This window comes from Helicoverpa zea, chromosome 19 (assembly GCF_022581195.2).
Source record: "Helicoverpa zea isolate HzStark_Cry1AcR chromosome 19, ilHelZeax1.1, whole genome shotgun sequence".
Lineage (NCBI taxonomy): Eukaryota > Metazoa > Arthropoda > Insecta > Lepidoptera > Noctuidae > Helicoverpa > Helicoverpa zea.
In genome coordinates this window covers 584063-598572 of record NC_061470.1, presented here as the reverse complement: position 1 = coordinate 598572, position 14510 = coordinate 584063, and the positions used below count along the sequence as shown (strand labels likewise).

General features: G+C 40.4%; 1 protein-coding gene across 1 annotated transcript; it reads right to left on the bottom strand.

Moving 5' to 3' along the window:
- Positions 1-2017: 2017 nt before the first annotated feature.
- Positions 2018-11402, bottom strand: LOC124639567 (nose resistant to fluoxetine protein 6-like). The gene is made up of 12 exons (XM_047176997.1): positions 11025-11402; positions 7366-7508; positions 6290-6617; positions 5962-6073; positions 5702-5789; positions 5290-5456; positions 4780-4965; positions 4376-4555; positions 3680-3830; positions 3194-3371; positions 2739-2881; positions 2018-2412 (listed from the first exon to the last, which is right to left on the bottom strand). The coding sequence occupies exons 1-12, from the start codon at positions 11083-11085 to the stop codon at positions 2287-2289; spliced, it is 1863 nt and encodes a 620-aa protein (XP_047032953.1). The 5' UTR covers positions 11086-11402; the 3' UTR covers positions 2018-2286.
- Positions 11403-14510: the final 3108 nt, after the last annotated feature.

The following is a 14510-nucleotide window of genomic DNA, read 5'->3' as shown; positions in this document are numbered from 1 at the left end:
TTTTCATATTTTTTAGAGGTCTTTGAGCCTAAAAATAATCGAAAGGTCTTAACCCTGATATGCCCATAGGGGCGATTTCGGACAAAATTACGCCGTCACTGTTAATGCATAATAATCGCGTACTGTATGTTGAATTTAATTTAAACTCTATTTATCAATATCAATAGGTACAATAAACATTTTGAAGCCTGAGACAGTAACTTTGACACATGACAATTTCGAGTGACAATTCAGGCGCAAGCTTGTTTAAGTATTTCTTGAAAAAGTTTGCGAACGATCGGATGCAAATGTATGTTATTTTGCCGTATCAATGGTTTTTTTTTATGTTCAGACGGCTGGCAGGAGCTGGATGCGAGAAGCCGAAAATCGATCTCAGTGGCGTGCACTTGGAGAGGCCTATGTCCAGCATTGGACTGCGATAGGCTGATGATGAACGGTTTTTTTTTAAAGTAATCCAATGAGTGTTTCAGAATTGGATATATTGGTTTTCCAAAATGGTATATTTTCCTATTCACAATTGGTTATTCGGGTTTCTTGGGTCCGTAACAACCTTGCACATAATCGAGCTTTAGGTATATTGTTTTTCTTAGATTTTAGGTAGGTGTGTACTCTCAACAAATAATATAGCCGATTCCCTGGAGGTCTTCGATGACGACGAAGGTATTCAGGCATCGATATTTACATAGATGTTTACGATAGGATCACGTCGGATGGTGATGCAGCCGAACAATATAATATGTGGATTGGATCGTCATTAATCAACAGCAAACATTATTTTTATAATTCATTGTAACGCTGGTTTAATAGAATAATAGTCGGCCACAGATAGATGGAGATTCATTTGTTTGTCGGTACCATCATTATTTTCCTATTTTTAAACCAAGTCAAAGTTTTTAATGATTTATTGCGAATATAAAGCGTTTGATTTTCATATCAGAGCAACAATGACAGTCCTACGGAACCGCAATCGTAAGAAATATATTAAAATCAGTTCCTCGCGCATGCGCGTGACCTTCACGCAGTCATAACCCGACACCCTTGTTAATTGAACCACTTTAGTAATAACTACGTGTATTTATTCAATAAAATATGTTTTCATTGAGTCATTTACTTTATTTCTTATTATGTACAAAGCTTAACGAATAATGGCAACTATAATTATCATAATATCACTTCATTTATGTAGTTATATGCAATAACAAACTTAAATAAATAATATTATGTAAAATCAGCAAAAAAGTCCATTAACAACAATATTAACTATTTATCAAAATTGCAGTTCGTCGGGATATTTATATCTCAAATGCAAGATGTTTTTATTCCCGGTTGTTTATTATATTTATTGTAATTTATTTTGTTAACTAGGAGTGACAGTAATGTATGCAAGATTTTAACGTCCACGAATATTGCAATTTTGTTTTTTTTAACGGACTTTTGTTGCTGACCGTGTTGATTACAACTTTAGGTCAATGTTACAGCATTGGGCCTGAATATAATTGTTTGGCTTAATTTACACGTAAAGCTACAATAATTTAAAATTAAATTTTGGACTATAGGTACATAAAGGATCGTTATTCTTTTAGCTTTAAAGTGGTTACTTCAGCAGTTTATTAGATCATTGCTCACTTAGAAGATAAACACAGCACGATTGGGGTGAATTTTGTTATTTCAGATTTGCTACCAAAGAAATCTGAAAAACACATGTTTCACTACTAAATGTCGAATGTTACTAACACTTGCTATTTTATTATTTACAAAACTCTTTACTAAAGTGAGTAACAGCGGGTAACCAGTCCTTTACAGTCAGGCCTGTCTTTACAAATGCGCTCTGCAAATATATACAACTTGTTCAAATTCGCAATGACATTAGGTACTTAGGTACTACTATACATTTGAACACTCAACAATTACACCTTCGAGACTTGACTTTCCAACGTTTACAATACATTCGTACAATTCTTTATTATGTATTAAACGTTGAGCTGCGTCTACGCTAGGAGAGCCGAGCACGAGCGGAGCACGATCCGAACACAATTCGTCTAGTGTGGACCAACTTACAAGCCTCTAACGAGCGCGCTGCGAGCATTTCGTTCGTGCTCGGCTGCGATCCGCCTGTTGTCGGTTTTAGACGAACATAAAGGGATTTGCTAGTGATCGTTGTAGGTTCGTTGTACGTCCACACTTGACGCCGCGAACGATAAGCCGAGAACGGCTCCGCTTGTGCTTCGCTCGTGCTCGGTTCGTCTAGCGTAGACCCGCCTTTGTTGTTTCCGATCAGCTGGTGAGCTACGCTTGCTTGTACTTGAGCAGCAGCAGAGAGTTGAGGGTCCGGAGCGCCGGCATCTCCAGCAGCAGCGTCAGAGGCACTGCTGCCGCGTACGAGAGGCAGCTCGTCGCCAGCCAGTCCACCACCTGCGATGACAGATAGTTGAAGGTATGAAGCTGGGTATTACGGATTTCATTAAAAATGCTCCTCTATTAGTTTGACTAATAAGTTACATGATTTGAGAATTGGGGAATTGGAGAGCTTTCACGTCCACCAGACTGATAAGACGTGTATTCTCTATCTTTATTAACGAAAACTCTCGAAAACCCGGACTGGTAATGACATTACCAGATAGAATTCTCAGAGGTGGTCAATGTTCTGTCTTTTGTCGTGTGGATTCCATCAACATTTGGATATAATACATACTTCATTTGGTAGAGATACAAGGTAGCGTTATTACTGAGTAACTGACCACACTGAGTAGCGAGCTATAGACGGGCTGCGGCCTGGAGGCCGCGATGCTGAGGTTGATGCACCAGTGCAGCAGCAGCACCGACAGCGATAGCCGCCCCAGCGCCGACCAGCCGCGCCACGAGAATACCTGCTTCAGCCAACCTGAGGGAATTCATTAATACCTTATACAGGGTTCTAGCGAATTGAGTCAAGAGCGGATTTCTTCAGATGTTTTAATCAAGGGGCGAAGGGAAGAAAAGGATAAAGATACTTTTTGATTAAAGAAAAAACCGTTATAAACAGTTACCGTTTCTTCATGGAAATTGTGGTAGATTTAGGTATATACACACTGCAGCTTATCTTTTATACTCAAACAAATGATTATACGAAAAAGACGCATAATTGTTGCGTAATTTTCACATGAGCCAAAAGCTTTTTCTTTAACCCACCACCTCCAAGTCTTCTACGTCAAACCTTCAAGTCCATTAACCATCCCGAAGACGATCCCTCCCGCCAGCAGGCTGAGGACAGGTCTCTCCAGCGCGGTGTACGTCGCAGTGAACCAGGGCGCGGAGTGAGTGCGCACCGTGTCGCCTGATAGCACCCACCACATGATCAGGGCAGGGGACATGTGGTAGGGGAGGCGCACCCACTGGAACAGTTAAATACGCTCGTAGATTTACTTAGTTCTGAGAATTCCAGGATCAACGGAATACTAGCTTTTAGGATCTCACAATTTATCGATTTTTTCATTTTCTTTTTGGCAATTAAGAACAATACGAAACCTTGCTAACTTATCGTATCTTGCGTTACATACAACAAATTAAGAATTTGTCATTAAAATTCAGAATGACTATGTATGTGATTGTGAATATGTGAAGCCGTAGGTAGTACCTGAACAATCATTAAGTCATCTATATAAAACACAAAGAACACACAGCAAGGTAGGAACCAACTCACTTTATAATCACTAAGCTTGACTCCCGCCTCTTGCAGCTCGAAGTGCAGGAAGGCGAGGAACAGCCCGACGAGGCAGGCGGGCAGGCTGCCCCACGGCGCCTGGTACAGCCAGCTGAACGACGAGATACCCGCGTACATCGTGCGCAGGTTACTGCAAACGATAAACATATGGATTCATTAAACATCAGGCTATAACATAAAGCCGACCCCAATAAAGTTGAGCACTATTTCCAACTTTATTTATTTATTCAATTTTATGCAATAAGTCGTGGTGGCCTAGTGGGTAAAGGACTAACCTCTCGAGTATGAGGGTGTGGGTTCGATTCCAAGTCAGGCTACTTGCCTTCAATGCAACTTTTCTAAGTTTGTATGTACTTTCTAAATATATCTTGGACACCAATGGCTGTCAAAGAAAAAGGTAAAGGAAATCATCTTGAGGAAACCTGGACTATATAGTCTGAAATCACCAACCCGCATTGAGCATTAAGCAAGCGTGGTGATTAATGCTCAATCCTTCTCTATGTGAGAGGAGGCTTGTGCCCAGCAGTGGGACAAAAAAAAGGCTGTAACAGTATGCAATAAACCTTACGAAGGCGGACTTAATGCTGAGATGCAGAGATACCACATTAACTTTCATTGAAATCAACCAGAGTACTGGGAAGTTTTCTGGCTTTCCTGACCACAAATAATACGCACCTCGGATAAGCGAAGTAGACGATAGACTTCCAGTTGAAGACATAGGCGAGCACGCCGTTGAGCGCGCAGGAGAGGCACGCCAGCGCGCCCAGCACGTGCAGCGCGCGCGCTCGCTGCCGCACCAGCAGCACTGTAAGCACCGACGCCAGCACGTATAGCTGCATGTCCACTGCCAGGAACCTGGAGACCACAAGAGAACTCAGTCATTTGCTTTACTTGTTGTAAGGACTTTTAGTATGTGGTCTTTGATCCAACAGTACTCCAGATTAGAGACAGTTATGGACAACTGCCTCAGTTTGAGCATGAGGGTAGGTTGAGAGTACCTAAATATCGAAGCGATTTTAAGGAATTTCAGAAAAGAACATACGTTCTAACGGCGAACCCTGTGCCAATTATGTCCTCACCAGGTCTGCACCAGACAGAGGTCCTCAGGATCGATCAGGTTGTTGAGATAGACAGCATGCGTCCAGAACTTGCGCTTGCAGGCGTCACTCTCGGCGGCCACGGCTGCTGTCCACTGCGGCCCGGAGCCGAGGCTCGGCCACCAGGTGGCTGCGAAGCCCACTACCAGCAAGTACACTGGGGAGATCCTGGAAGAATTATATCATTCATTCATTTTTATCACCTCGACAATTTCTGTTTTAAGTCAAGCACGGGTTTGTTGACGGCCGGTATACTCGTAAAAGTGTTTTTGATATCTCTCAAAATTTTGAAGCAAACTCCATTAGGATTTCAAATAGAAAAGTAGAATTCGATGAAATAGGTACTTCACATAGGCACGACACGAAATGACTTGAAAGACTTTCCACTATATGTTTAGACTAACGCACCACATACATATTCGGTGCTAAATAGTACAACTATTTTGTCAGCACCACTGTCAATAAAAAGACTGTTCTATAACGGGCACATACCTGGCTATCCTCTTAACAGTGATGTATGGCAGCAGCTTGAAGGAGACGCTGTGCTCCTTGGAGTGCAGCAGCAGGTTGTACGCGAGAAGGAAGTTGGACAGCAGCACGAATACCTGCACCACCGACGTGCCGTTCAGGAAGATCATCAGCACCGGGTGACGGGAGATCTGGAAAACAGCAGGGTAATTAGTTTATTGATTATTAGGTAGTTACTGTTTCTTTCTCATAAGAAATCATTAAATATGTGTAGTTATGTTGACATATAATTTTTTGTTGTGTTGCGGATGCAAGAAAGTCCTTTGAACTTGCGAGCTTTTAAAAATAAGAGGGGATCTGTGACAACTGTATTGTCCCCCTTATGTTGATATTCCTTTCGGCAATAGGTATTTTGTGTAGTTTATGGGTAGCTCACCTGTTCGATCCACCGTGGGTTATACAGGTACAGCATATCGTGGATGCAGCCGCTGTGCGTCGCCATGATGAGCAGCATCAGAAACACCCTAGAATACATAACAATGATTTTTACACAATGTGCGCAAAACTTGAGTTTTGTGTTATCGATTTGAAATTCAACCCCTCTCATAATTATTAGACGTATGTAAATGTTACTGTATCTTTGATGTCCCAAGTGTAATTAGATCATTATTGTACAGAATATGGTACAGTACATACCTGACCCCCTGCACGGGCGAGAGAGCGGCGAGGCGTGGGTCTCCGTCTTCGTAGGACGCGGTCAAGCGCCGCCAGTTGCTGCGGATCGACCACGACGCTAGAAGGGGATTCTCTGTGAAAATATACGAATAGTAATGAAAATATAGGAATAATCTGCTGCTGAGGACTTTGTTCCGCCACTTCTTCTTCCCAGCAAAAACACATAAGAAGTGGTGAAGGGTGTTTTGGGGGCTGTCTTTTGTTTTTTTGACTTTCGAAATGTGCAGTTTTGCAGCCAAGTTTCAATAAATTACCTTGATTTCATGCGCGAAATATTGAGTGAACTTACTCTTCACATTGTCTCCTGTGAACACATCATACGCAGTCCCCAGAACATTGCAAACAAGTATAGCAGTGACTGCCAACAGGAACATTCTCTGCGCCCTCTGCGGCGGCTCGTGCGAGTGCGCGCGCGCCACGTGCTGCGCGTGCGAGCGGCAGTAGCGCAGTCGCGCGAGCCGCGTGCGCAGTGACACGCGCCGCGCCCACTGCGCCGCGCACTGCTCGAAGCGCAGGGAAGCGTTGCGCTCGCCGGCCAGCGCGGGGCAGCGCGAGCTCACGCAGTAGCCGCGGTGTAACTCCGTGCGGTTAAAGTGGTGAGGGTCCAGCGAGTACTCCTGGGAGAACATAGGTCAAAGGAAAAATAAATCGAATCAGAGCCATGTCCTAATGTAATAACAGGTAGTAGCCAATACCTAAGTTAAAGAAGTTCAGTACATGTTTGAATGCAACAGAAAAAATATTAAGCTGAATGTCAGGCCCTAGCGCCACAGGCTATCAAACAGTCATGTTATAAGATCGTCTATTTAAAATAGAAAGTCATGTTTACAGCAGCGTGTTCAAGTACTGATCTTGTTATAACTTAGTGTTTTAATTAACCCAAAAATTACAATTGTAACTCAGATAAACCAACAACTTCATTCCCTCAGACTCAGGATTTTCCACGGCCCTTAATAGTCACTCGACATTTATAGGTCAAAGATAATAATGCTTGAAACCATGTTGAAACCACATGAAACAAAATGTCAATTGATTTCAATTGTGATAAGACACGGAAATCACTGCTTTACTCCACTTAATTAGAAATTAAAGTCACCGCAAGAATATTACTCAGTAATTCAATTAACCTTGCACGTGCATAATAATACGCTAGACCCTTTCTGTTATTTCCAAAATGCTTTTTTCCGCATTTGGTTGTTTCCTACTAAAACTAGGCGTTTTAGCAGGGTAAATTCTATGCCCCAGTCTCCAAAATTGTGAAACAACTCCCAGCTGCCGTTGAGGACCAGACCCCACGTCATATAGATTAACAGACTCCAAGGCCGACTACCGATGGCGACTGCAGTGAACCCCAGCTTTCCGTACCTGGAGCATATTGTAGAGCGGACTGGGGTGCCGGAGCGGCTCCACGCTGAAGGTGCCGAGGCAGTACATCCCACCAGGTCGCGCCAGGCATGACTCCCACTCGTCCAGGTGGAACAGCCGCGGGAACTGCGCGTACTCCTCGTCTGCGGGGAAAAAAAGTCAGGCATTTCACAAATCATCATTATCTTCCGAGCCTTTTCTAAACTTTGCTGGGGTCTACTTCCATTTGTTAGCATTTCACAAAATATATGGAAATATCTACGACAAGTCACGCAACGACACGATTTCAAGAAATACATTAATAGTAGTAATAGGCACCCTTCTGATAGACATACAAGAGCAACTCACTTGGGTGAGATTAATGAAATAAAGGGCTGCTTCGAAATGAAGAATGTAAATAATGTCAAATTGTACTTATTCTGATGACGCTGATATTTTGACATGCACAGCATTAACACTTCCGCGAGTAAGCGTGACTCATTCTCATGATGTTTATTTGTTAGTTCATCAATTTGTTATCTTGGAGATAGTAGATCGAAGGTACCCAAAAAAAAGCAACCAAATATCCTTTTAGGTTCTAGATAACAGGTAGGTAGATAAATAGTATGACGGTGGGCGTGTGTGTGCGGGTATGTGTGTAATGCACAATTGAACTGAAAAAATAATTGCACGTGCTGTTTACTTATGATCCATTTGTATGATATGTAGGACCTGAACTGTTGTTATAATGAAACTCAGTCGCATACATTATTAACGACATGGAATATTTTTCAAAACCATTTAGGTACGCGAAAATGTAACAGCATAATATGAAAATGACTTTTATAAAACTGTACCTACCTGCAATAAACTTCTGCAATGCCGAAACTATTATGTTTTTTTTTTAATGATCTCAGGTATCAGAAAATATTTGTATGTATTGTGAACTCGTTGCCGGGAACACTCTAGAAGGCGTGCACTTTTACTGGTGAGCTGGGCAACAGATACATATATGTAGTGCATGTCACGGTCGCGGGTCCCCGGGCTATTAATGTTTTTTTTTTAGTAACATTTTAGGTGTTACCTGCTAATAGGTATTATGTGACTGAAGTTACAGGTATTTTTTCAGTGGTTTTAAAGTCTTTAAAAAGCTCCGGCATTCAGGCTTTACCTAGAACTTTTCCGCGGTTTTCCGGGTATGCAATATTGAAAGTACCGAAAATACATACCTTTAAGTACATAAGTACCTAATTGGTAGGTAATTTAAGTATATGGTCTAACTAAAGACAATTATCGGGCACGTCGTAGATTGGTCAAAAATTATCCTTTGTAAAAAATATACTATGCTTCGCTATCATTTCTTGAACCCTTGTCAATGCTGGTTAAACAAATCTTTCATTAATTAACAGTTTAGTGTTAGTTAATATATCTTATCGTAACTATTGCACATGATGGTTGCCCAAGCAGTTAGAGTTGAACCAGGTCAATGCTGATGCGTAGATCAAAAATATTATATATTATAATATGTAACCCATGGTGCCACGGATTCAAAATCCCAATAATACCAGCCAATTCGCTCCGCCGTTCATTCGAGTGTAGTGTTTCAAATGACGTTCAAAAACTATACTGAAAATGAAACAATTAGAGGAATGCTTAGGTGATAAGAGAGGGTGTCGGAACTCCGCACAGCTCGTTACTGAGCTTATTACCAATTACTAGATGCATATGCAGTAATAACAACATTGATTGCTCGCTTGTTAACGGAAACTTCTATTTACTATACCTACTTGTCTTTCAACTCTTCAGAGCTTCCTAAATTGAAGACGTGAAGAATAGACATTATGGCGTGGGTGTCAGGCTATTTATCAATTATAAGGACATCGCCTTTACTGGAGTGCGCTCTTGACCCTGCTCGCCAAATTAACATATTTGTCATTTTGGAAACGTTTCAACGGAGAATATGTAACTTTATTGCATTGATCCTTATGGGAAGTTAAGGCTAAGATAATTCATTGTTTTTGGATAGGAACTCCTTTTTTAGGTCTGTTACAGCCTTTTTTTTTATCGTCCCACTGCTGGGCACAGGCCTCCTCTCACACGGAGAACAGACTTTTTAGAGACAGAGACTTTTTTAGGTACCTCATCTAATACTCTATTTACGTAGTCTACGCTCTAATACTGGCGATATCTAGATGAACTAATTTCCGACAGCGGTCTCACCCTTGCTACGGTAACAGCATTGCGCCTTCCAGATAAAAAAGTATCTAACCTTTGTCGGTAAATAGGATATCTCTAACAGTAAAATAATTATGCAAATCGCTCTAGTAATTACAAAGAACAAAACAAACCAACAACTAACTCTCCCTCATCTAGACCATCCAGTACAGCTTCGTGTAGTCGCCTTTGATGACTAAACTAAAAATTCTTTATCCAAAAGCTGACACGTAAAAATCTGGCAAGGATATAAATTGAAAATAGAAACACAAGGCAAGTTATAAATACCTGAGGGTCGAGCTAATCCGACAGAATTACCATTAAGAAGTTCACGACCTTGTTCCCCAAAAGGTAATACAGTTTATGTAATTTAAGTAAAGTATTGAAAATGCACGCTTCACCCAGAATGTTAAGGACATGCACTTGGCCCTAGTAGAGCGAATACGAGTTCCATGGGACCAGGGAGTTCCGTAGCTTTACATATGTGATTGTTCAAGAAATAATGTTACTTATGAGATTGTCAGTCAGAGAGAAAAGCATGTTGCTCCGATGACTATATAATTAGGATCAGCGGACAAGGTTGGTGATGAACTTAAATATGTTGCTTTATTTCTATCTTTAGGTACCATTCACTCTGTCTCATCATTCGTTCTCCCTGTAGGTACCATTGTTAGCTGGAAAACCCTTACCTACTGCAGCTAATCACTCCATCCATCCATCCTCCGAGCCTTTTTTCCCAACTATGATGAAGTCGGTTTAACCGGATCTAATCACTAACTATCACTGCCTACTTTAGGTCAGTGGGTCGTCTTAGGGGAATGTGGAGCTTTCGTAACAAGACTACGGAACTCCAAAAAAAGTTATTTATATAAGGGACATTACGCTACTTGACGTAATTCAATATAAAAGAATAAATAAGTTCCGCCGTATTATCTCGGCAATGTCGCGATTATTCACTTTATATGTAGGGTTATTTCATTGTGGCTGAATGTCGCCGGCTACAGGTTTTGTAGCGTAAGTAGTTAATATGTGACGATGGAGCTTTAATTTTTTTTTAATTAGGGAGAAGTTTATATCAGCTGTGAAAGATTAACATTGATTTGTAGAAGTAGACTGGGATTTACATACACACATATACATGAATATACAGAAGATAGAGAGAGACCTTCTGTATATGTATAGGTCTATAGGTACATCAATATTATCTTGTCACCTCTTACTAGTGTTCATCCCACAATTGCTTATAAGAGTTAAACATATGTCTATAACAAAAGCTACGCTGCAAGTTTATGAGTTCACTGTACGACTATGTATTAAGTAAGCATTCAGTTTCTAGTTGACACTTTAAAAAGTCTCTTTGCCCATAGATTAGATAAGCTGCAGAAAATTCGAATTTGAACCTGAAAAACTTGAATCACAATAGCAACTGTCTATTAGTCACAATAAAACTTATATGTTTTACATACCGGTGACATCTCTGGCCTGCGCCTGCGCCGCCAGCAGCAGCAAGCACCACCACAGCTTCATGTCGTGTGTATGTGTGTGCGAGGGACCAACAGCGTCAACTCCCTACCCTCCACTGCAAAGGGTCTGATACTTCGCACTCCTGCTTATTTAACTAGGTTCGATTATGTTCCGTGATTACCCACCGACTTCGGCAGCCTTTACCACACTAACACTAGTTAAACTCTTATCTATGAGTGCTTTATGCAGTTCTTATCAAATTCTGATATATTTCGAAAGAATGCACTTGCATTAAGTCACTGCACTGCGATTTTCCGATACTAATATTTCGACAAATTCCAGTAATTATAAATTTAGTTAGACCCAATGCACGACTCTCTTGTGCGACTCCTTGTGTGTTTGTAGCGGATTGTTGCGCGTGCGCAGATCGTCTCGGTTCAATGTCAGTGTCGCGCGCGCATGGGTTTGGGGTAACGCACGTCACTGTGGCTGGTCAAGCATTATTTACTTAATGCAAGTGTTCGCAGCTACATGGTAATGTGTTAATTTGTGACAGGTAAAAGGGTTTTGAAAATTCAAAAGATGTTGAAGAAATCAATCGTATGATCAAAAGCAATGTTGGTTTTATCAGGGTCGATTACACGGCACCACGGAGGACGGATATAATTATAATGGATATAATTGGGTTTTGAAGAGTTTCTATTAGAATTCCCGATGCCATTGTAGATTAGATTTGTTGAAAGTTATATATGCAAATGCATACTTACCGTACAAAATTCTAACTGCAAATGAAAAGGCTTGAATATGCCACAGATGTGGGATTGTGTTTGCAATGAAATATATCGCTTAAATTATCCGGAAAAAATATTTTACTTGATTGTGTAGCTGTGGCTTGAAAAGCGTAGCCATAAAGAAAATTATAATTTTACAAGCAATTAACACACGGAAGGTGACACACGTCAGTCATACTTGTGCAAGTTTGTCAATAACAAACACATTACAGCAGTTATAAGGAAATTAGCCAAAGGTTCGCGTTGCACTCGAAGTGTGTGTTCACTAAGATCTAGGATGTATTGCTGGTTTCGCCTTGACAGCCAGGGAGAGTAGAAACTATTATACATGTTTGTATAATTATATTATTCTATACTAATATATAAAGAGGAAAGATTTGATTCTTTGTTTGTTTGAATCGCACTGGTTCCGGAACTACTGAACCTATTTGTAAAAGGGTAGCAATTAAACGAGTGACTGTAAATTACAATTTTAAGTGAGAAAATTAATTAATTTGGGTTATATAATTACTAAGTGAGCGACTGACTGCAAGTGACGAAAAATCAACAGAATAGTATCTTACAAACATTAATTTGAGTTACTTAAAATACAAAATGAGCAGCTTCATAATATTTGAGCGACTTAATATTTGTTTGAGTGTCAACGTTACGTCCTGCATTTTTTTCAATATTTGGCAAATGTATTTTTTTTACTGAGCGGCATTTTATCTTAAATGAAGTGTTTCGAATACAAAAAGTTGTGAAATAAATTACATTAGACACATTTCCTAGGAAATCTATACATTTCGTAAATAGTAATCGGAAATGTATAATAAAGATATCAAGAGGTAAGCGGGGGATAGCGGAGCGAGGGAAGGAGATTGAAGCGAAGCATGTAAGCAGGCATGCAGCATGGAAAACATGCAACATGCAGCAAGCATGGCTTCTGTCACGGCTCCGGTGCTGCGGGGCTCTGGCGGTCCCATGCGAGCTTATCGTCGCAGATGGTTTTCACGCTCACCACCGCAGCTTCGGCTTGCTGGCCGGCTTGGCCGGCCAGCCTCATCCGCGGCGGCGACAGTTAAAACTACCTGCTCCTGGGCTCGCAGGCCGCCTCGCTCCTCTGCGCCTACACGGTTTTGAATTGCGCTCTAGGGGTAGGGCAGACAAGACTACGTGGAGTTGGTTTTGCAGCGATTCGTTTTCAAAATTCTGCCATCTTAAAATAGAATATCAGGAACCAATAATCATTAATAAAGCAGCTTACAAAACTTTGCTCAAAGTGAACTATTTAGTAGTACGTTATGTATAACCTTAGAAAAATCGATTCTATATTAATATGGAAGTTGCCCTCTCTGTATTTGCAGTCGCTCACTTAGTAATGTAGTCGCTCGGATAAAATTTTAATATATGAAAATGGATTTATCACAATTCACTTTTTGTAAGCTCGTTCTGGATTTTATTAGTAATCAATATTCGTTGTTAGTTTAGTTAATTTTTCGCTTACTCAAATTCATACCGCTCAAGTTATTAGTACAGTATGTCATCATCAGTCGCAACGCGGTTTTTTAATCGTTCGTTTTATAATTACCCTTTGTAAAATTATTTTACTGTTATCTACACTATCTGCGCTGAACTTCGGCTATATTTTATCCAGGTACGAGCAGTAGTTCTATAAAAATAACAAAGTTCTAGAATTTAAACTGTGAAGCAGCATTAACATCATTGGAGGAAGAAGAATGCAGCTGAATTTTGCAGACACTACAAATTCATCACATGAGACATGTAAGTAGCAACAAGTTAACTGGTGTTGAAAAGTAGAAAAATCGTCTAAGACGTTATCATTGTCAAGTGTCAAAAATAACTACAATGACAACAAAACTCATAATATCGAACCTCGAACCTAAAAATAAACAAGTTGTCGAGAATTTACAGATATTGCACAATATACCCTCGATCATACTTTCTACTCCCTGACCGTAGCGACAGCTTCTCCCGCAGCTGGCTAACCCTGACCTTGTCTCAATGCGGGGATTTACCTACGCTAATCTTCATATTACGACTGTTCTCCAAATTATTGATATAAAAGGATATTGTTTAGGTACATGAGTCACTTCATAGATTTTATATTGGTGTTAGACAAATTAAGTCGTAAATGCCTTTTATGTATGAGGTCGAGGTATATACCGAAGGTTCACCATTTGGTCATGATCTAAATAAATATTTATAACTAGCTTTTGCCCACGGTTTCACCCGCGTCCCGTAGCCGGATGGTGACAAAAACTATCCTAAAACCTTCTCCAGGGTCTAAGTTACCTCCCCTCTAATTTTCAGCCAAACCGGTCAAGCCGTTTTCATGTTATGTCGTGACAATGGAAAACGGGTTTCATTTAAATACATATATATATAAGATAAGAAGATATAGATCAAGGTGCATCACTGTGTATTAACATGTTCAATCTTACAGAGCTGCAGTAGCCTATTGTAGTGTTTTAGGCACACTTGTTGTGTTATATGAGCCTTGAGCAGTAATGGGTTTCTGAACCTATGTAGTGACTGATTCACTTTTTTACCTACAATCTATTTTATACAACAATTATTAAAACTCTCCTACTTCTTTAAGCTGTGCCTTATAGGGTCCATATTGTCACTAATCTAATTGTACCACCTGTTATACCATATGGAATGCTAATAAAGAATTGAGTATTGAGTATTATT